At 36.4% G+C, this 21690-nt stretch overlaps 1 protein-coding gene across 1 annotated transcript; it reads left to right on the top strand.

Annotated features, from left to right (window-relative positions):
* Nucleotides 1–19245: 19245 nt before the first annotated feature.
* LOC145117632 (NADH-ubiquinone oxidoreductase B18 subunit) lies at nt 19246–20812 on the top strand. The gene is made up of 2 exons (XM_079053930.1): nt 19246–19671; nt 20614–20812. Exon 1 carries the CDS (start codon nt 19346–19348, stop codon nt 19637–19639), a length of 294 nt encoding a protein of 97 aa, XP_078910056.1. The 5' UTR covers nt 19246–19345; the 3' UTR covers nt 19640–19671; nt 20614–20812.
* The last annotated feature ends 878 nt before the right edge of the window (nt 20813–21690 follow it).

Genomic DNA, 21690 nt, shown 5'->3' with positions numbered 1-21690 from the left:
TGAGTTGGTATTACTCAGAACCTCAAGGATTTCGTGTGTGTAGTGTGCCAAAGAAAGTTTAGAAAAGAAACAAATTTTTTTTTTTTTTTTTTAAATTTTGTGATGTCAAAAATTTAATTTGACACGAAGGCAGTTAAACCCCGGGCAAAGGTTGCTTCGTTAATCATCAAGAGAGATGATCAACAGCTTGTGTATGTTCCCGTGAATTACAATCGAATACTTTTTGATAAGTATCAAAGGGCTTCTTTTAAGAATGCTTCATGGGTAGGTTCAAAATTTCGTTACATGTCAACCTAAACATAAGGTGATAAAGTATAACAGAAATTACTTGTATGACCAGTGTAGTCAGTGACAAGTCGGCTTTGAAAAATTTTAACATGACTAGGACATTCGAATGAAACTCACACAGAAATCATATTCAAAAAAAATTTGTATACTGGATCTTGTTGGGTAACAAACATCGTGGGTTTCGAATGCTTGATCAAGACCACTCATTCGAAATGAATATGATTTGGAGTTTCGAACATTGGTACAGAAACAAAAGTTTCGTATATATCTGGAACAATGTTCCCCGTCAATTCCTTAATTTGTAAGATTTTTGGGTTTCACTTCCATCACGGACTCATGATGTCAGATCATAAACACAGAGTTTTTATATATCTAAGTCTCGATGGGTTTGATCAAAGACCTCTCGGATATACGTCTTTGTGTGTGATCGTGTAAGAATGTTTTGGATGAAAAAGATTGGTGTAAGACACGAAAAGTACCTCTGTTATGTTTTGGACCAAACAGGAAACTCTTAACTCATTGTGAGAAGAGTAAGGTAGCTCAGAGACTAATGTGAATATAAGCCTGATTGGGAAGAAATTTTCGTACGAAACATTTCATTAAGGCTTTCGTACACACACATTGAGTCATGGAGGCTTTGGACGACATGCAGCAGCATGCTTCTAGGGACAACCTAACTAATTCGAATAATGAAAAACATATTAATTCATACGAAAAATTTTACCTGACCCTAAAACTGCCTGCATTGTCCCCTCTGAATCATCATCATAATCTGCAACAATTTGATTTTTCGAACATTTAAGGACAAAACAAAAGAAAATCTTTTTTTTTTAAACAGACGAATATTTGGTATTCCTTGAAGAGTGACAAATGTACGAATTCGAAGCGTTCGAAGCGTTGACTATGAATAGTAACCATTAACTCAACGCTGAGAATAAGTGATAATCATGCGAATTCGAAGTGGTCGAAGCGTTGACCATGAACAGTAACCATTAACTCAACGCTGAAAATAAGTGACAATCATGCGAATTCGAAGCGGTCGAAGCGTTGACCATGAACAGTAACCTCTGAATGCTGAATAACTTTGTGTTATCTTTTATTCAGCGCCTCTGATTCATTCTTTTTCGCCTATCATTCTTCTTTTTCGCATGGAACAGAATTGCCATTGATCATTCCAAGACCTTCTATTATTCGCATTAGAGATTTTTCATCCAAAGCTTTCGTGAATATATCAGCTAACTGATCAGTTGTTTTCACGAAATGTACTTCAATGTTTCCATCCTCCACATGATCTTTAATGAAATGATAAAGAAGAGCTATGTGTTTAGTCTTTGAATGCTGCACAGGATTATGACAAATTCTTATTGCACTTTGAGAATCACAATATAATGGAATCTTTTTCATATTAATTGCATAATCATGCAATTGACTTTGGATCCATATTATTTGCGAAGTGCAAGCAGCAGCAGCCACATATTCTACTTCAGCTGTGGAAATTGACACACACGTTTGCTTTTTCGACTGCCAGCTGACTAATTTGCCATCAAGAAATTGACATCCTCCACTTGTGCTTTTTCGATCAAGATTACAACCACCCAAGTCTGCATCTGAGTATGCTTGAACGAAGAATCCAGTTTTCGAAGGATACCACAATCCTAACGAAATTGTGCCTTTAAGGTAACGAAAAATATTCTTCACTGCAGTAAGATGTGGTTCGCGTGGATTAGACTGATACCTAGCACAATTACACACAGAAAACATGATATCAGGTCTACTTGCTGTTAGATAAAGTAATGAACCAATCATGCTCCTATACAACGTTATATCAACAACAGGTTTTTCCAACGATGGTGTTAGCTTTATGCCTGTTGCCATTGGTACACGAAGCTTTGTGCTATTCGTCAATCCAAACTTTTCTAACAGATTTTTCATATATTTTTCCTGATTAATGAAAATCCCTTCTCTGTTTTGACGAATATTCAATCCAAGGAAATTATTGATTTTTCCCATCATGCTCCTTTCAAATTTGCTTTTCATCAAATCTTCGAATTCTCTAGACAAAGCAGGGTCAGTCGAGCCAAAAATAATATCATCAACATAAATTTGAACAAGCATGAGATGATTCCCCACTTTCTTTCGAAATAATGTGGGATCAACTGATCCTTGTTTAAATTTAGATTGTTTCAAAAATGATGTAAGTGTTGCATACCATGCTCTTCGTGCTTGTTTCAGACCATAAACTGCCTTATCTAAAATATAAACATGATTAGGATATTCTTCGTTAATAAAACCTGGGGGTTGTTCCACATAAACTGTTTCTTCAAGCTCTCCATTGAGAAATGCACATTTCACGTCCATTTGATAAACATCAAAATCTTTGTGAGCTGCATAAGCCAAAAATATTCGAACCGCCTCGAGTCTTGCGACAGGGGCAAAAGTTTCTTCATAGTCGATTCCTTCTTGTTGTGAATATCCTTTTACAACAAGTCTGGCTTTATTTCGAATAATGTTTCCATCTTTGTCGGTTTTATTTTTAAAAATCCATTTTAACCCGACAATCGAAACATTTTCAGGTTTAGGATTTAATCTCCAAACCTTGTTTCGTTCAAATTCAGACAACTCCGATTGCATTGCAACAACCCAATCTGAGTGTTCCATTGCATTCTTAATTGTTTTTGGTTCAATTTTAGAGATGAAAACATTAAACATGCAAAATTCTTGATAAGTATTCAATACCTCATTCTTTGCACGAATTTGAGCTCTTGTCAGAACTCCCTCTTGTGGATTCCCAATAACTTGATCCTTCGGATGGTCTCTTGTCCATTTTTCCATGGGTGGATATGCTCGATCAAATTCCAAAGGGGCATCTTTGTATATTTCATCATTTTCTGAGCTTGCATTCGAACAAGTATCATCAACATTATGCTCCCCCTCAACAGCATGCTCCCCCTCAATTTCAGCATTCAATTGTTCTTTCTCCCCCTCGAAAGAATGCTCTTCATCATCTAAAGTATTCGAATCCAATTGCTCCCCCTCCAGTGGACTATCACTCATAGTTTCGCCTTCTTGAGGAGTCGATGGTGAATCATCAGTAAGTTTTGAAAATTCTGGTATGTGATTATCAGGAGCATGAACTTCAGCATCTACTGCATGATCTGAAATTCCAAAAATCAAATCATAATCAATATCATCCATTTGTATAGATTCAGTTTCAACTTGTGTTTCTTGTAAAATTGGATGATTCGTAAATTTATGCTCATTTGTTTTAACATAATAATCATTGAATGTGAGATTGAACGTTTCTTCCACTTTTCGTGTTCGCTTATTTAACACTCGATATGCCACTGAATTGTGCGAATATCCAAGAAAAATTCCTTCATCAGCTTTTGCTTGAAACTTCGAAAGATGATCCTTGAGATTCATAATAAAACACCTACATCTGAAAACATGAAAAAACTTCACATTAGGTTTACGATTATTCAAAATTTCGTATGGTGTAATATTAAATCGACGATGAATGAACGATATGTTTTGAGTAAAACATGCAGTTGAAACAGCTTCAGCCCATAGATATTGAGGTAAATTCGCATATGCCAACATGGTTCTTGCTGCTTCGCATAATGAGCGATTCCTTCGTTCTACAACACCATTTTGTTGTGGTGTATATGGTGATGAAAAATTATGTGAAATTCCTTTGTCCACCAAAAATGAATCAAGAACTTTGTTCTTAAATTCAGTTCCATGATCACTCTTGATTTTTCTAACAGTCTTCTTCAACGTGGTTTCTATCTTTTTGATAAAGTCAATCATAATTTGTGCAACTTCAGATTTGAGCCTGAGAAAATAAACCCACGTAAATCTGGAAAAATCGTCAACAATAACTAAAATGTACCGTTTATTGTTGAGAGTTGAAACAGTCGAAGGACCACACAAATCAATATTTATCAACTCAAGAGGTGCAACAATTTTCGAATCAATTGTGATTGGATGACCTTGTTTATGTTGCTTTCCAACTTCACAAGCTGCACATAAATAATCATTGTCAAATTTAAGTATAGGTAAACCTCTTACCAGATCTTGTACCACAAGTTTATTTATGTTTCGAAAGTTGAGATGTGAAAGTCTTCGATGCCATAACCAGCTTAAATCAGATGTAGCTTTCGAAAGAAGACATACTGCTGGTTTGCCTACAATTGGATTGATGTCCAAAGTGAACATGTCACCTTTCCTTTTAGATTTCAGTAATATTTCGTTTGTGTTAACATTCGAAATAACACTTCCTTCTTCGTTGAAAAGAACTTGATTGCCAGTGCCCACAACAAGTTGAGAAACACTAATCAAGTTATGTTGAAGACCTTCAACATATGCAACACGATTCACTGTGAATTGTCCATTTGTAATTTTTCCATATCCCATGACTTGACACTTTTGATTGTTTCCAAACGTTACTACTCCAGCATTTTTGAGACTTCGAAAATCTCTTAAATTCTCCTTCTTTCCAGTCATGTGACGAGAGCAACCACTATCAATGTACCATTTGTTATCATATTGCTCGTCACACAATACCTGTAATCAATGAAAAATTTTAGGTACCCAAGGCTTTTTGGGTCCTTGGAAATTAGATTTCAATTTCGAATGAAATGAAGAACTTTTAACCCAATCACAAACTTTGGTTTTGAGACTATTAATTAAGTTCACTTCATCATCTAAAGGAACTGAAACATAAGTGTTTGATAGTTTCGAATGTTCACTGACTTTTCCCTTCGCATCTTGAGTTTGTGATTGAACAGTCTTCGCTTTTGTGACAGGTCTCCATGTTTTGACTGAGATATTCGAATCCTTAGATGATGAGCTGCCATTCGAAGAAGTATTGACATACTTTTCGTATGCTTCATGAATTTGCTCTTTTGAATATTTATTTGACTGATACATTTTTCCTCTTCCGTCAAGCCAATGATCAATGTTCTTCCTTGAAGTCATTCCTTTTTCTCGTGACATCCTCATAGTTTCTTTTTTTTGTGTAATTAGGAAAATTTGGCTTTTGAGGTACAAAATCAACTTTGGGTTTGGTAACATAAGAGTAAGCATAGGATGAATCAATTTTTGATTTAAAATGTTGACGTTGAAAAACTTTTTGATTTGAATTGGATCTTTCTGAAAAATCTCTTGTTTTGTTAGTTTCAGAAACTTTCGAAAACTTTGTTTGCTTATGTACTTCAGACCTTGTTTGATTTGATTGAGATGATTGTTGAGTTTTTGAAAAAGAATCATTTTTAACTTTGAAAACCTTTTTGATGGATTGTGATTCAGACATCGTTTGAGACTCAATATTTTGCCAAAATATTTTCTTTCGTGCTTGTCTTTTTGAAATGTTGTTTTCCTTCGAAAATTTGTCAATTTGATCTTTAAATTCCTTAGAGTTTAATTTGACAACTTTTTCATTTTCCTTTTCAACACGAATTACTTTCTCTTTTTCAACTTTTGATTTTTCAACCCATTGTTTTTGTGGTTTTTGTCGTTGAAAAATATATGAATTCTTTGTTAAGTTGTTTTCAACTGTGTTTTGATTTGCGAAAAAACCTTCCTCAGTTGTTTTTGAATTATCCTCCTCAACCATCTTCTTGAACTCTGGTTTGATATTCTCAACTTTTCCGGTAGTTACGAAAACTTGATTTGGAAAAATGACATCATCTGTGCATTTGAAATTTGGAAAAACCACCGTGTTTGTTTCAAGATAATGTTCACCTTTTTCATTCATCACTTTTTCGAAGTTTTGTGTATCACCATACACTTGGTCAACAACTATTCGTTGAATTACTTCTTTCTTTGAAGATTTCTTTTCTTTCGAAACTTTCTCTACATCTTCATCATCACTATCATCAGTTTGGTAATCTTTGAGATCCACGAAGTTCATTTCACTAACTTTCGAAGTTGTGGGAATATCAGTTTCTTTCTCAACTATCAAATCCTTAATTTTTTCTTTCCCTTTAGAATTCAAAGCAACATTAACAATAGACAATTGAGAACAATCAACATCTTCAAGCTCACTAATTTCACTAATATTGTCAGAATTATCTTCAATATCAGCAAAATTAGATTGAGAATCAGATGATGAATTCTCAGTCTTTTTTCAAAATGTGAATTTGTTCAGATTTAGTCAAAGTATCATTTACAATGTTAACTAAATCATTCGAATCAAGACATTCATCAACTTTGACAATTCCATATCTATACTTGTCATTCAGAACTTTGTCAAAATCAGCTATTTCTTTTTCACAGTCATACGAAATGTTATCTACCTTAGCTCTTTCATAAGTTAAAAATGGCAGCAATTTTCTATGTTGTTCTTTACTGATTTCGCATGAATGATGAAGTTCAGTTATTTTCCCATATAATCTTTTAGCAGCATTACTGTAAATGTTTCTTTGTGCTAACAACAGTTTATTATCACTAGATAAATTGTCCCTATCAACCATGATATTAGTTATTTGAAGTTCTAGACAATCTATCTTAGTGATTTTCGAATCTAATTTCTTATGTGTCTCTAGCAATTGCATTGACAGCTTCTTAGCCTCATTGCTAGCAGATACCACAATCGAATCAAAATAAGTAACAGTTTCATCAAAAGATACTAATTCAGAATTATAAGCATGTACTGGAATATTAAAAGATTCAAGAATGTTTCGTACCTTTGTGGTCATTGGTGATTTGTCAGCAGCTTTTGATACGAAGCATCTTCCATGCACTTCGTATGTTTCCTCCTATGATTCTTCCTCCATTTTGCAAACATAGCTCCATGGGTTGGATTTCGCATTTCCTCATCATCTGATCCAGATGACCAGATTTGATAAGTACCATCTTCATCCTCATTCGCATCCTTTGCAACCAGAGACAAATTCTTGGCTTTCGCACGAACCTCCTCCAACTTTTCAGCATAGTACGCCTCATCCTTGACCTTATTCTTTCTCTCATTCTTCTTTCGAAGCATACAGTCATTAGCAAGGTGATTAGCACCATTGCAATAATGACAATCAATCCCAGCATCTCCCTTTAGCTTCTTCTCAGACTTTCCCTCAACAGACTTCGAATCTTTCATCTCATCTTTCTTTTTCTCTTCCCCAGCACTTTTACTCAGAAAGTTCCCTTTTGTCTCAGACGACTTTGCCTTCGGACTGAAAGGCTTTTTGAAGAACTTTTTCACACGATTGTTTGAATAAAAGGCAACTGCCTCATCATCTGAGTTCATGATGAACCCTTTATCTTCATCCGAAGCATCTTTCTCAGCATCTTTTTCAGAGATCTTCGAAACCAAAGCTAGTGGACCTCCCAACATAGCCTTCGATTCTTCAGCTATTTCGTTCACTTCGCTTTCATGAGTCTTAAGTTGGTTGTACAAGTCATTCAATGTTGACGTATCAAAGCTCTGTTGATTCTTCACCATCATGCTCACACTACGCCATTCCTTTCGAAGTCCCATAACAAATATCAGATTGAATTCCATGGCTGATCTAGTGATACCATATCGATTGCATCGATATATCAATTCATTAAGACGATCGTAATAAACTTCAATTGTTTCACCATCTTTCTGTCTGAAGTCCTTCAGCTCCACTAAACATTGCTTCACAGAATTAACTTTCGTCTTCTCACTTCCCTGAAATTTTTCCTTGAGATTGTTCCAGATTTCCTTTGCAGTTGTACAACTCCTCACGTAGTTGTAAACAACTGGAGGCAAAGCTCCTCTTAGCTCTCTTATACACCTTTTCTCTAGCTTTTTCAGACGATCAGATTGATTTTCAACTTCAAAGTTTCCAGAGGAAGAACCAATTGGTTGAACATTCGATGGTGGATTGAGATTGCCAGAAATGCAATTCCACAGTTCTTCATCCAATCCATTGAGATAATCCTGCATACGATCAGCCCACTGATCGTAATACTCAGAGATGAGCATAGGAATTTTGGTGGATGATCCTAGAAGATGAGAAAATGAAGTCATGGAATTCAGATTGAATGACGCCATTGTTGTACGGAATAGATCCTTGAGAATTTTTGAAGAAACTTTGAGAATTTGACAACAAACTGTATGATTCAAATCACAATCACTCTTAGAACACTCGATTCAATGAATTAAGTGCAGAATCGAATCACATACTTAGATCTAAACAATTTTTCACTTTCAAAAAGTGCGGAAACTTTTGAACCAAAAAGTTGACTCAAAAACCTTTTGAACAAAGTGAAAATCAGATCAGAGATATGATTCCTGCTCTGGTACCAATTGATGAGACAATGAATCAAGTATTGAACGAATTAGAGAGTAAATTCAAAGTAGAATTGAAAGATTTGAACACCGATGTAAATATGATCTGTTTGGCTTTATTACGCTTTTTCAAATTTTACAGAGTACAATGAATATTCTGTAAAGACTTCGTTACTAAGACACTAGTAACCACTCCTATTTATAGAAGAGAAAAGCGTACAAAAAATATACTAAGGACTAAACATGAAGCTTCGAATATTATGTCCTAGTAAAATACATTATATAAATGTTTGAAGACCCTAAATACAAACTTCGACTATTACAACATTTCGACCCTAACAACTTGGTGGAAGTGAATACTTGAGAGTGACAGGGTATAGTGATGCTAGTTTTCAGACCGACAGAGATAACTTCCGCTCTCAGTCAGGCTGGGTATTTACCCTGAATGGAGGAGCAGTGACTTGGAGAAGTTCCAAGCAGGAGACTGTAGCTGATTCAATGTGAGAATCAGAGTACATAGCAGCAAGCGAAGCATCAAAGGAGGCGATATGGTTGAAGAACGTCATCGGAGACCTTGGAGTTGTACCAGCCATAAAGGAGCCTATGGAGATTTTCTGCGATAACGAAGGAGCGATAGCCCTGACCAAGGAACCGAGGGATCATGGGAGATCGAGACACATCGACAGAAAATACCACTTCATCAGACATCAGGTAGAAGAGGGACTTCTCATAGTAAAGAGGGTATCGTCAGAGGAGAACCCACCAGATCCCCTCACAAAGGGTCTGAGCAGGGTTAAGAACTTACAACATGCGAGGAGCATTGGTCTGATGGACGATATTAGTTTTAGTGATTAGATAGTTGTTTAGAAACTTGTAATACATAAAATGTAATTGACATTTGATGACTGAATAAAGGAGTTTTATTTATGAGTAAAGTTACTATCTTGTGTCAATTGTTTACTATTGTTTTACTTTTGCATGTTTTGACTTCCAGAATAATAGGATTATTCGAATTATCCACATTCTATCATACTTTGGAAGTAAGTAATGAGGTTAGGCTATCATGAATTGGTTTGTAGATTGTCTAAGTGTTTGGACATAGCAAAGTTTGTTGCAACGTTCATGAGTGCTCTTGAAATAAGATTTGAGTATTGGATTAAACCCACGCTCATATGAATCACTTCATGGAATTTATCATGAGTGATTGTGAGACGATAATATCGTATAGTCTTTAAATCGAGATATATGAGTTGTGGTTTACAATTTGGTTGTGCACTGATAGTGCGTAAACGCATCAGTAACTTGATGTTTTAAAACATATTGTCGTGTACGATTTAATAAGTAAATAGTACAAGCATATAATTCAAAGTTTATCTTTTCCTTTTATCCTAAGAGGATTAAAAGTGATATCTTGGGTCCCTCGATGATTTTGTGTTGACTTATGTGTCGGGCCCGGTCAGGACTAAATTGACGTGTTGAATTAAGTTCTATGTCAAACAAATCAGAAATCGGGAAACAAACTGCTGGACAATGAGTATGACTTTATTCCATGTCTTTGTCCACATGATATCTTGCAGAACGGAGGATTATATGATCCCTTATCTAAAGGACGCATTATTGACTAGATCAGAGTTCGACATCGGTTTTTGAGAGCTACGATTGCTAATCAGATTCTGAAGTCATACTTGCAATTAAAATTATTAGACTTATCCAAGTGGGAGACTGTTGGATTAGGTGTCTAAGCCCATAACTATAATTGGTATGCACTTGATTTGATAGTAGCATGGTCCTTTTCGGTTGCCTTTACACTGGTGACTAGACATGATGACTGTTGAGGAGAGAGGCTGATTTATTATTAAGAATAATAAATTAGGGCTTAAATATGATTTATTAATATATTATAAGAATAATATATTAATTAGAAGTTATATCATTAATTAGTATTTAATCAGAAATTAATTTGGAATTAATTTTGGGATTAAAGGAACTGATTAAAAGTGCAGGGGTTGTTTTGTAATTATTTGATAGTTGAGGCTTTAGGCCATTGGACCACCTTATTAAGGAAGGGCCAAAAATCCCTAGAAGGATCTAGGAATTTTCATCCAAGGCTAAAGGGTAGGAGGTCTGTAACGCCCGTAGATCCGGGCTAGTCAATTTAGAGGCAATGAGTGTCGAAAACGAATTTTCGGCAAAAGATTATTTATAATAAATAATCTTAACCAAGTTGTAGAATATTTCTCAAGGTTTTCGTACATATAAAGAACTCCGAAATCCAAGTTATAACCAAGAAGTTATGGCCCGTCGAAGTTTTACGGCAAAACCGGCACGGCACCGGGAAGTGTAAATAGTGAATTTACGATGGAGCGACTTTTAGCCTTAGTGATATAAACAAAAGTCGTAGAAAACGTTAAACCGAGAGCGTCCATAAAAAGAACGCCCAAATCTGACTTCGTATGAGGAAGTTATGATTTTTCGAAGTTTCGGCTTAGTAGTGTACAGCCTGAAACTCGAATTTTAGTTCGAGCGGTTTTTGGCTTACGAGGTCTAAATGAGAGTTGAAGATCTCATTAATAGGAAGTCAACGGTAAAAAGACAGACAAAAACGGAGCTCGTATGCGAAAGTTATGGACGAAGCTTAGTCTCTACTTTTCGAGCGCGGCGAATTCGATACAGTTTTGTAAATCCGAGATAGAATGAGAATTAGCCAACGAGGTCTAAATGAGAGTTGTAGATCTCATTAATAGAAACTCAACGGTAAAAAGACAGACAAAAACGGAGCTCGTATGCGAAAGTTACGGACGAAGCTTGGAGACTACTTTACTATACAATTCCTATAAATAAGAGATGAACTCTTCATAATTTCCTCACACCTTCAAACCTTTATTTCTCTCTCTAACTTCTCTCTAACCTCCCAACCCCTCCCAAGTCTAGGGAACCTCCCTAGCACGAGAAGAAATCCTCGGAGCGCCCGACGGCTCCGAGAAGAAAAGCTTTCGGCTCGGAAACGTTGCTCCAGCGAAGCCCGGTTTTTAATAAAAACTCGTTGTAAGTAAGCTACGCCTACGCTATTTTTAATATAACTTCTAATTAATTATAGTAACATTATTAGGACCTTAAAAAATTATTTGGGATATTATTATGAGTTATATAAGAGTGTTGTTTAACGCTTATATAATAATAATAATAATAATAATAGCTAGACTATTAATTAGTCGCGGTTAACGTTAGACTAAACCCTAGTGGTATTGATACTAGGTTTTGTCGAAGGAAATTGTTTTAAGAGTAACGAAGCGCTGTCTGAGTTTGGAATCATCACTTTAACAGGTGAGTGCATGGTCCCTTTCATCTTACACATAGATATGAAGTATTTTATATAAATTACGTGCTATGTGTGCATATTATCTGAATACTTGATGTCTATGATGGATGAATGATTTTATACATGTTTTAAATGATTTAAATATATATATTTATTTTATATCTACAAATACGTTGGGATAAAACATGGGTAGACGAAATAGTTGGTGTGTGATGAAATAAAATGATGAGAGATAGGTGATGATAGGAAGGTGATGATAATTAGGTGATGGATAGGTGATGATGAATCGGTGATGTAGGATGAAAGATACTATAACCTTGTCCGAGAATTTGGAGATGTAGTCATCTACTAGAGTATAGATGGCGACCACGGAATAGTCTAGACAACCCGTTGAAAACCCTATGTACTCACCAGGTTTCCCAACCTGACCCACTCCAGCTTATTTGTATCACAGGTGTCGATACGAAGCTACTTTGCACTGAGAGATTTAAAAGAGATGTAGATCACTAGTGTAAATGAATGTAAGTTCTGTTTATGCTTATGTTTCTGTATTGACGATGACATCCCAAATGTTTTAAATGAATAAAAATACATTTCTTCGGAAATGCTTTGATAACGTATTTATCATGTTTTTCTGGGAACAAATTCCGCAACATTTTTATTAAAAGAAGTACTCTGATTTTTATAAAGCATAAACAAAAATCGGTCTTTTCTGGCCGTGAAAATGGGGATGTCACAGTTGGTATCAGAGCATTAGTTTAAGCGAACTAGGAATATGGATTTATTTCTAGACTTAAACTTAGAATGCTAAGCAATGATTGTGAGGAGTGTGTCTTAGGTAATACACCTGAATAGACACAAGCCCTAGCTTATTTAGTGAAAATGCCTAACATGCTTTTATGTGCTAAATGATTTATGATGCTAAATGTCTGAACGGATCTATGGTCTGTTGCCGACCGGATCTGGAAATTTTATGTGTTCAGATTTCTAAACGTTTAGATACGGTATTAGAACTGCCATGTAACTTTTCGGAATAATAGGAAGATTTACACGTCGATCATAAATAAAATCTTTCCTATCTTAATTATCGTCATTATACACCAAACGTCTATAGATCGAATGGCTAGAACCCGAAGCGGAGTCGTGAATGCAAACGGAAATGGGAATCAACAGTCCCCGGTGATTGAGCAAATACCTGTTGTAATGGGAGCTGCGCCTGAGCCAGTCACCATGGCTGGAGTACAAGCCATGATTCAGGCTATGTTAGCTGAACAAAGGGAGGAAATGAGACAGATGTTGCATGAAAATAGGGACGAACCTACCATGCCCATCGAGCAAACCAAGCCGATTCCCGAGCAATCGGAGGAAGGGAACTATAGCCGCCAAGTGAGTCAAGTAGGTACTCAAGGTGAACAAAGGGATGACCCGGAGAGGGGAAACGACAAGGATGGGCGAAGGTATAAGAACTTCTTGAGTGCAAAACCACCAAGTCTTTCCGGAAGCCCGAAGCCGGTTGAGATTATGGACTGGATCTCCAAGATGGAGATGGTGTTTGAGAGTTGCGACTGTAGCAACAAGCAGAAAACCGTCTTTGCGGTCAGGCAACTGAAGAGCGGAGTCTTGAGCTGGTGGAAGATATTGGCAGATACGATGCCTAAGGGAGAAGCAAGTAAGATGTCTTGGGAAGATTTCCTGGTGCAACTGAAAATGCAGTACTGCTCTGAGCAGGATCTACTAGAGATCAACAACGAGTTTCAAAACCTAAAGAAAGGAAAAATGAGCATCACCGAGTACGCTGCAAGTTTTACGGAGAAGATGAAGCTTGTTCCTTATTTAGTTCCAACAGAACTTTCCAAGGTCAACAGGTTTGCCAATGGATTACCAGCGGATTTTGGTCCAATGGTCAAACAAGCAACCACTTTGAAAGCCGCCATCTGGGCAGCCAAGAATGTTGAGACCCAAATAAGAGAAAAGGGTCTGGAGAAAGTTGAAGTTGGAGAGAAGAGGAAGCTGGAAGGATCCTCAAAACCTGATAATAAGGGAAAGTTCTCGAAGTCTAACCTGGACGACCGAAGGAATGGAGCCAAGTGGTGTGAGAAGTGCAAGAAGAAGCACTTCGGAAGATGCGATGGAGAAGTGACGTGCTATAAGTATGGTAGGACCGGTCACTATTCCAGAGATTGTACATTCGACAACAAGAAGTGCTACGAATGTGGAAATGATGGGCATATTTCAAAGAACTGTCCAAAGAAAAACAAAGCTGCAAGACCAAATGCACCGCCGAAACCAAGGGCATTCCACATGATCCTCGATGAAGCAGACAACAACGCGAGGAATTAAGAATGAGGACTTCTTACCTGAAGATCGGATTATGCAGTAGCCATAGTTTCGTATGATGTAGCCTAGTAGAGGCATAGTCTAGGGTGAACTTGAACACCTATGTAATCGTTTCAAGAAATAATATAAAACCTTCGTTTTGTTATCTGATATGTTAAGTTATTGTGTGGTTTTCTTGTATGGTGATTTGGAAAAATTGCGAGATAATACTTGGGACGAGTATGAGTAGGTGTGAATGGTAGTAGAGGCCTATACTACCGGAAGCACAGGACTCACGCTTGGATCAGGGAAAGTCACAAGGTTACCAAGAAGCTAGTAATTGATTTCGTTTTATTCGAGTATGTCGTTACCATCGAAGATGATTGTTATTCCGACCCTAGTGGTCATATCAAATTGAGTTCGACTACGATAAGTAGGTTACGTGGTTCAGAGAACCAAGTTTGATGTAGCGTCCGACTTAAACCAAAAGATTGAAATCAAAGCGATCAATAGAAGTATTGCGATTGTCGCTAAAAAGGCTTGTAGCTAGAGATACTAAGTTTTAAGATGTGATTATGTCACATTAGAACATGAAGGAAGGTATAGTCTGTTCTGGAATTTAACTCTAAGAGATTTGAGTTTAAGCACACGATGAGAGGTCATTAGAATATGACACATCGGTATGTTGTAGTAACAGAGGAGCTTATCTTAAGCTTTCTAAGAAGAAGAAGGAGTCTCCATCAAGGATCGAGATTGTGACTCGAATGTCATAGTTTGGAGTCTAACGAGCAGGTGCAAGTTCGAGCACCGCTTGCAGTCAAGAAGACCAAAAGTTAGATACACATTTGAAGGAACATAGAAGTTACGATTAATACCTAGGATGAAGAGATAACGTATGGAGTCATTATACAACCCTGTTTTGTTGATGATTCCGGGACGTAATCATCCTAAGGGGGAGATAATTGTAACGCCCGTAGATCCGGGCTAGTCAATTTAGAGGCAATGAGTGTCGAAAACGAATTTTCGGCAAAAGATTATTTATAATAAATAATCTTAACCAAGTTGTAGAATATTTCTCAAGGTTTCCATACATATAAAGAACTCCAAAATCCGAGTTATAACGAAGAAGTTATGCCCGTCGAAGTTTTACGGCAAAACCGGCACGACACCGGGAAGCGTAAATAGTGAATTTACGATGGAGCGACTTTTAGCCTTAGTGATCTAAACAAAAGTCGTAGAAAACGTTAAACCGAGAGCGTCCATAAAAAGAACGCCCAAATCTGACTTCGTATGAGGAAGTTATGATTTTTCGAAGTTTCGGCTTAGTAGTGTACAGCCCGAAACTCGAATTTTAGTTCGAGCGGTTTTGGGCTTACGAGGTCTAAATGAGAGTTGAAGATCTCATTAATAGGAACTCAACGGTAAAAAGACAAACAAAAACGGAGCTCGTATGCGAAAGTTATGGACGAAGCTTAGTCTCTACTTTTCGAGCGCGACGAATTCGATACAGTTTTGTAAATCCGAGATAGAATGAGAATTAGCAAACGAGGTCTAAATGAGAGTTGAAGATCTCATTAATAGGAACTCAACGGTAAAAAGACAGACAAAAACGGAGCTCGTATGCGAAAGTTACGGACGAAGCTTGGAGACTACTTTACTATACAATTCCTATAAATAAGAGATGAACTCTTCATAATTTCCTCACACCTTCAAACCTTTCTTTCTCTCTCTAACTTCTCTCTAACCTCCCTAAACCCCTCCCAAGTCTAGGGAACCTCCCTAGCACGAGAAGAAATCCTCGGAGCGCCCGACGGCTCCGAGAAGAAAAGCTTTCGGCTCGGAAACGCTGCTCCAGCAAAGTCCGGTTTTTAATAAAAACTCGCTGTAAGTAAGCTACGCCTACGCTATTTTTAATATAACTTCTAATTAATTATAGTAACATTATTAGGACCTTAAAACAATTATTTGGGATATTATTATGAGTTATATAAGAGTGTTGTTTAACGCTTATATAATACTAATAATAATAATAATAATAGCTAGACTATTAATTAGTCGCGGTTAACGTTAGACTAAACCCTAGTGGTATTGATACTAGGTTTTGTCGAAGGAAATTGTTTTAAGAGTAACGAAGCGCTGTCTGAGTTTGGAATCATCACTTTAACAGGTGAGTGCATGGTCCCTTTCATCTTACACATAGATATGAAGTATTTTATATAAATTACGTACTATGTGTGCATATTATCTGAATACTTGCTATCTATGATGGATGAATGATTGTATACATGTTTTAAATGATTTAAATATATATTTATTTTATATCTACAAATACGTTGGGATAAAACATGGGTAGACGAAATAGTTGGTGTGTGATGAAATAAAATGATGAGAGATAGGTGATGATAGGAAGGTGATGATAATTAGGTGATGGATAGGTGATGATGAATCGGTGATGTAGGATGAAAGATACTATAACCTTGTCCGAGAATTTGGAGATGTAGTCATCTACTAGAGTATAGATGGCGACCACGGAATATTCTAGACAACCCGTGGAAACACCAGCAGACTTATAACCTGTAGGTGATGAATTACGAGTCCAGGTGATGTGGTGACTGTATATTCATGCGATGATACTCTAACCCTTACTATGAATTACGAGTTAAGGCGACGTTGTAACTACGTATTCATGCCTTAGGAACGAGCATATAAGGAAATGTGAGGTAGAAAGATGAAAGGTAAATATGATATAGGAGATGACCCTTAAGATAATTCTTTAAGGAATATTAAAGAAGATAACGGGGATGGGTAATTGGGTTGATTGTTTGATGTTTAAATATAATAATTATATTATTGTGGGTTGAAAACTCTATGTACTCACCAGGTTTCCCAACCTGACCCACTCCAGCTTATTTGTATCACAGGTGTCGATACGAAGCTACTTTGCACTGAGAGATTTAAAAGAGATGTAGATCACTAGTGTAAATGAATGTAAGTTCTGTTTATGCTTATGTTTCTGTATTGACGATGACATCCCAAATGTTTTAAATGAATAAAAATACATTTCTTCGGAAATGCTTTGATAACGTATTTATCATGTTTTTCTGGGAACAAATTTCGCAACATTTTTATTAAAAGAAGTACTCTGATTTTTATAAAGCATAAACAAAAATCGGTCTTTTCTGGCCGTGAAAATGGGGATGTCACAAGGTCCATGGACTTGCTTAGGCCCTAAGCTAAGGTAAAACCCTAGCTAGCCTCAAGTATAAATAAGACCCCTAGGCATTAGATTTTCGGCCAAGCTTCAAGAAACCCTAAGAGCGCCGATTTCTAGAGCAATCCACCCTCTTTCCTTTCTCTCATATTCATCCTTTCACCTAGTGTGTTTGTGAGCCATTAGAGGTACTACAATTGTGGTACTTGTTCTCAAGAGCAAAGGAAATTCAAGAAACTAGTTGTTATTACTATATAGCAACAAAGGTATGTATTCTAATATTTATTTGTGTATTTCGAAAATTTTAGATGCATGCTGGGGTTTTCTTTTGTGTTCATTTGTTGTATGTCTAATAGAGAAAACATAGATCCAAATTAGGGTTGCATGCACACATAGGATTGTTTGTATAAAACCTATCAAGTCTTACAAGCCATCCTGCCATGGTCTAATCCTACCTTGAGAAAACTACAAGCCAGATCGTAGATTCACAACACCCTCACAACTGCTCATTAACCACGTGAAAGCTACAGGCCACCCTGTAGTCTTACAACACTACTACTACTACCTGCCAACCTAGTGAATGTTATGGCCACCCCAAAGTCTTACAACACTTCTACCACTGCCTGCCAACCTAGTGAATGCTACGGCCACCCCGCATTCTTACAACACTTCTACCACTGCCTGCCAACCTAGCGAATGCTACAGCTACACCTTAGTCATACAACATTTCTACCACTGCCTACCAACCTAGTGAATGCTACGGCCACCCCAGAGTTTTACAACACTTCCACAATAACCTATCAACCTGGTGAATGCTACGGCTACCCCATAGTCTTACAACACTTCCACAACAGCCTATCAACCTGGTGAATGCTACAGCTACCCCATAGTCTTACAACACTTCCACAACATCATATCAACCTGGTGAATGCTACGGCTACCCTATAGTCTTACAACACTTCCACAACAACCTATCAACCTCGTGAATGTTACAGCTACCCCATAGTCTTACAACACTTCCACAACAGCCTATCAACCTGGTGAATGCTACGACTACCCTATAGTCTGACAACACTTCCACAACAACCATGGACCCAACCTATGGCCTTTCCATCCATCTAGCATACCATGATCAATTATGAGTCGAAACCTCATCCGAGTATACCTCAATCAGGTGTTCAGGTCATGCTTCGAACCCCAAAGCCTTAATCAGGCAAGAATAGGAAGAGAGGCTCTAACACAACCCACAATATGAACCTAATCATATATCCACCATGCGCCCCTACTGACGCGTCACGTTGGAAACCCAAATGCATCACTTAGGATAGAAAAACTTCTTTTATGTATTTGGTTGGATAAACTTACTTTTAATAACATAATTATTTTTGATATAAGTTGTATTGGTGGTATTTGAGATAAGTTTGTGAAAATAAATAGAAAGAAATTTATGGATTTTTTTAATTGTCAAACTAATCTATTTCTAAATAGTCTTCTAATGAGATTTGAACCTATTATCTTTCATTTGAGAATATCATTCTTTATCACTATGATCATCAAAATGATAATCCCCATGAACTCGTGTAGTTTTTGTCAAAAAAAAAAAAATATTCAAATGTCAAACCGATTTAAGTCGCATCTAATAGGAAAACCTTTCCAAAATGGGTCATGTCGAACGTTATAATCATTTTGACAAATACAAAAAGTTAAGTCATTCACCAATATTTTACAAAACATTTGATATTTTTTGATTATCCCAACATTGTATATTTGTAATTGTATACTTCATCTTGGGTCGCTTAGTACTATTTTGGGCCTGTGAATCTGATCCAGTTAGGGCCTGGGGGTGGTGAGTAGGAGCAGCTCTATTCGTAATTTCGTATCAACAGGCACCAGGGGAGTCGTTCTTCGCTAGGGAAAGAAAGACTCGAAGCGATCTTCATACAACAATCTGCAGATGGAGGTAGAAGGATCATCGAAGCCAATGATCGCAACACGACAAGAAATGGTGGAAGCGAAGGTGCCGTTGGCCTATAGAGACCAGTGCGCACACTTGCTCATTCCACTCAACAAGTGCCGGCAATCCGAGTTTTACCTGCCATGGAAGTGCGAGGACGAGCGCCACACTTATGAGAAGTGCGAGTATGAGCTTGTGATGGAGAGGATGATCCAGATGCAGAAACTCAAACAATCTAACAAGCAGGGTCAGGGCAATTCCATCCCTCTTATCCCCAAAACTGCCAACGCTTAATAGATCCAAGCCCAATCGCATCGTCCTTCGAGGTTAGTTTTTTCGTTTCAATTTCTAATCTCTAAAAGATGTGCGTTTTGACTGATGATTAGTTTTGTTGATTTAGATTTCATTTTAGGGTTTTGCGATCTAGGGCACTGTTCAATTTGAATTTCAGGTTACGAATTCGATAGATTCTGTTGGCTAAGAATCTCTCCATATTTTTTGAGTTCATTAGGCCATGATTAGCTTTTAAAAAAGCTCTTAGAAGAGGGTTTGGCTGAAAATTTGATGAATACTATGTTTTAATGAAGGATCTAGGACTATGTTCAGTTTGAATTTTATGTTATAGGGAAAACCTAATGACACCTAATGAAAACCTAAAGTTCTTTTAGCATATACATTAGTGTAAGTCTCTATACATTGCCCTCCCTAAATTATGTTGGGAACATACTAGAACTTCATGACTGTTTCAGTTAACTTTAATAGATGGGTTATGTGTAAAATTTGAATTACGAAGTTAAAAGAATTTGTGTTATAATGTAAGAAAGGGACTCAAAGAACAAAATGATAAAAAATTTATACTCAAAGAACAATAAAGAGACTCTGAGCAAAATAAACAGTGGAAGAACACAAAGGAAGAAAAAAACCATTTCAAAGAAGAAAAGATAAGAAAATGAAGCTCTTAGCTATTTATGTTTGACCACAATAATCAATCTTGGATTTCACACATGATTTTAATCATTTCACAATCTCACTTTGGAAAAAAAAATCCTATTGATTTTGACATTGGCACTTTCAACAATTAATTTATCTTTCAATCTCTTGTAGAAGTGCCATGATTCACTATAGTTTATCAGAAGTAAAAAAGATACATTGCAATGCATATTTATTATAGAAAGATAATGATTTATGCTCATGTTATTCATTTTTTATTTAAAAAATCTTGCTATTTTAATAATCTGGAATGCTAATGCATACTCAAATTCTTACAGGGTTCATAAAACCACAAAAAAACTTGGAGTTCTAGTGATTGACGATGCTGTTGGTTGGGAATTTTCTTTGTTTTTAAATGAATTCAGCTTGAAATGACTCAATTTAAAAAAAAAAAAAACTGTTTTATTATGTCATGTTTGAAATGATTGGTAATAAACATTTTTATTTGTTTCTGAATGGATTTGTCATTCAAATGAATCTTGTTTGATGTTCAACATTTCCGCATTCCCTAATAAAATTAGTAGAGTGATTTTGTTTGTGATGGTGGGAAAAATGTTTAAGTGGGTGAATGAGTAATGATGTTTTTGTATAATTTATGAACAGAGGAGCTGTTTGATATGTCTCTTATAGGGTCTGACTCAGTTAGATTCATACTGTTTGATAATAACTCTAGACTAAGGAGCTGTTTGATATGCCTCTTACAGGCTCTGTTGGGTCTGACTCAGTCAGATTCATACTGTTTGATAACTCTTTGATAACTCTGACTCGGTCTTCGGTCTTTTGAAATGCCTCTAATTCGGTTAGATTCAGGGCTTTGTATTGCTCGGTTAGATACGATTTAATCAACAACTATTAAACAGTATCTAAATAACAAATTTGCTCATGTTTTAAAAAAATAAAAATGAATTTCATAATATTTATCGGTTTCAATAATACTCATCGGTTGCAACTTGCAAAATGAGAGGAGTTAGGTGGGAAAAAAGGCATTTGTGTATACTGTTAGTGTCTTAAAATGTTAAGCCATGTTTTTTTTAGCTTAATCTATGAAGCCATTCTTGATAATATCTATATACAATTGTTGAGATTAAGTGTATATAGGTTGTTTGTTAGACTAAATGACGGTTTACCATAATGTTTAGAAATGACTCTAGATAACAAATGATTATTCTTTTAAGAAGAGTTATTTATAATTTTAAATATACATTAAATATTTATTTGATATAAATGATGATAGTAATCAAAGTTGTAAACTTGTAATAAATCGCGACATGACTACTTTCTTAAACTGGATACAATATTAGTACTAATTTAGAAGGGATATCCTTACTTTCTAGTTTTCTAAATGTGTTGTTATT

The sequence above is a fragment of the Lactuca virosa genome, chromosome 5 (assembly GCF_052849685.1).
Source record: "Lactuca virosa cultivar CGN04683 chromosome 5, Lactuca_virosa_CGN04683_v6, whole genome shotgun sequence".
In the NCBI taxonomy this organism is placed as follows: domain Eukaryota; kingdom Viridiplantae; phylum Streptophyta; class Magnoliopsida; order Asterales; family Asteraceae; genus Lactuca; species Lactuca virosa.
This window is presented reverse-complemented; position numbering and strand designations above follow the sequence as displayed.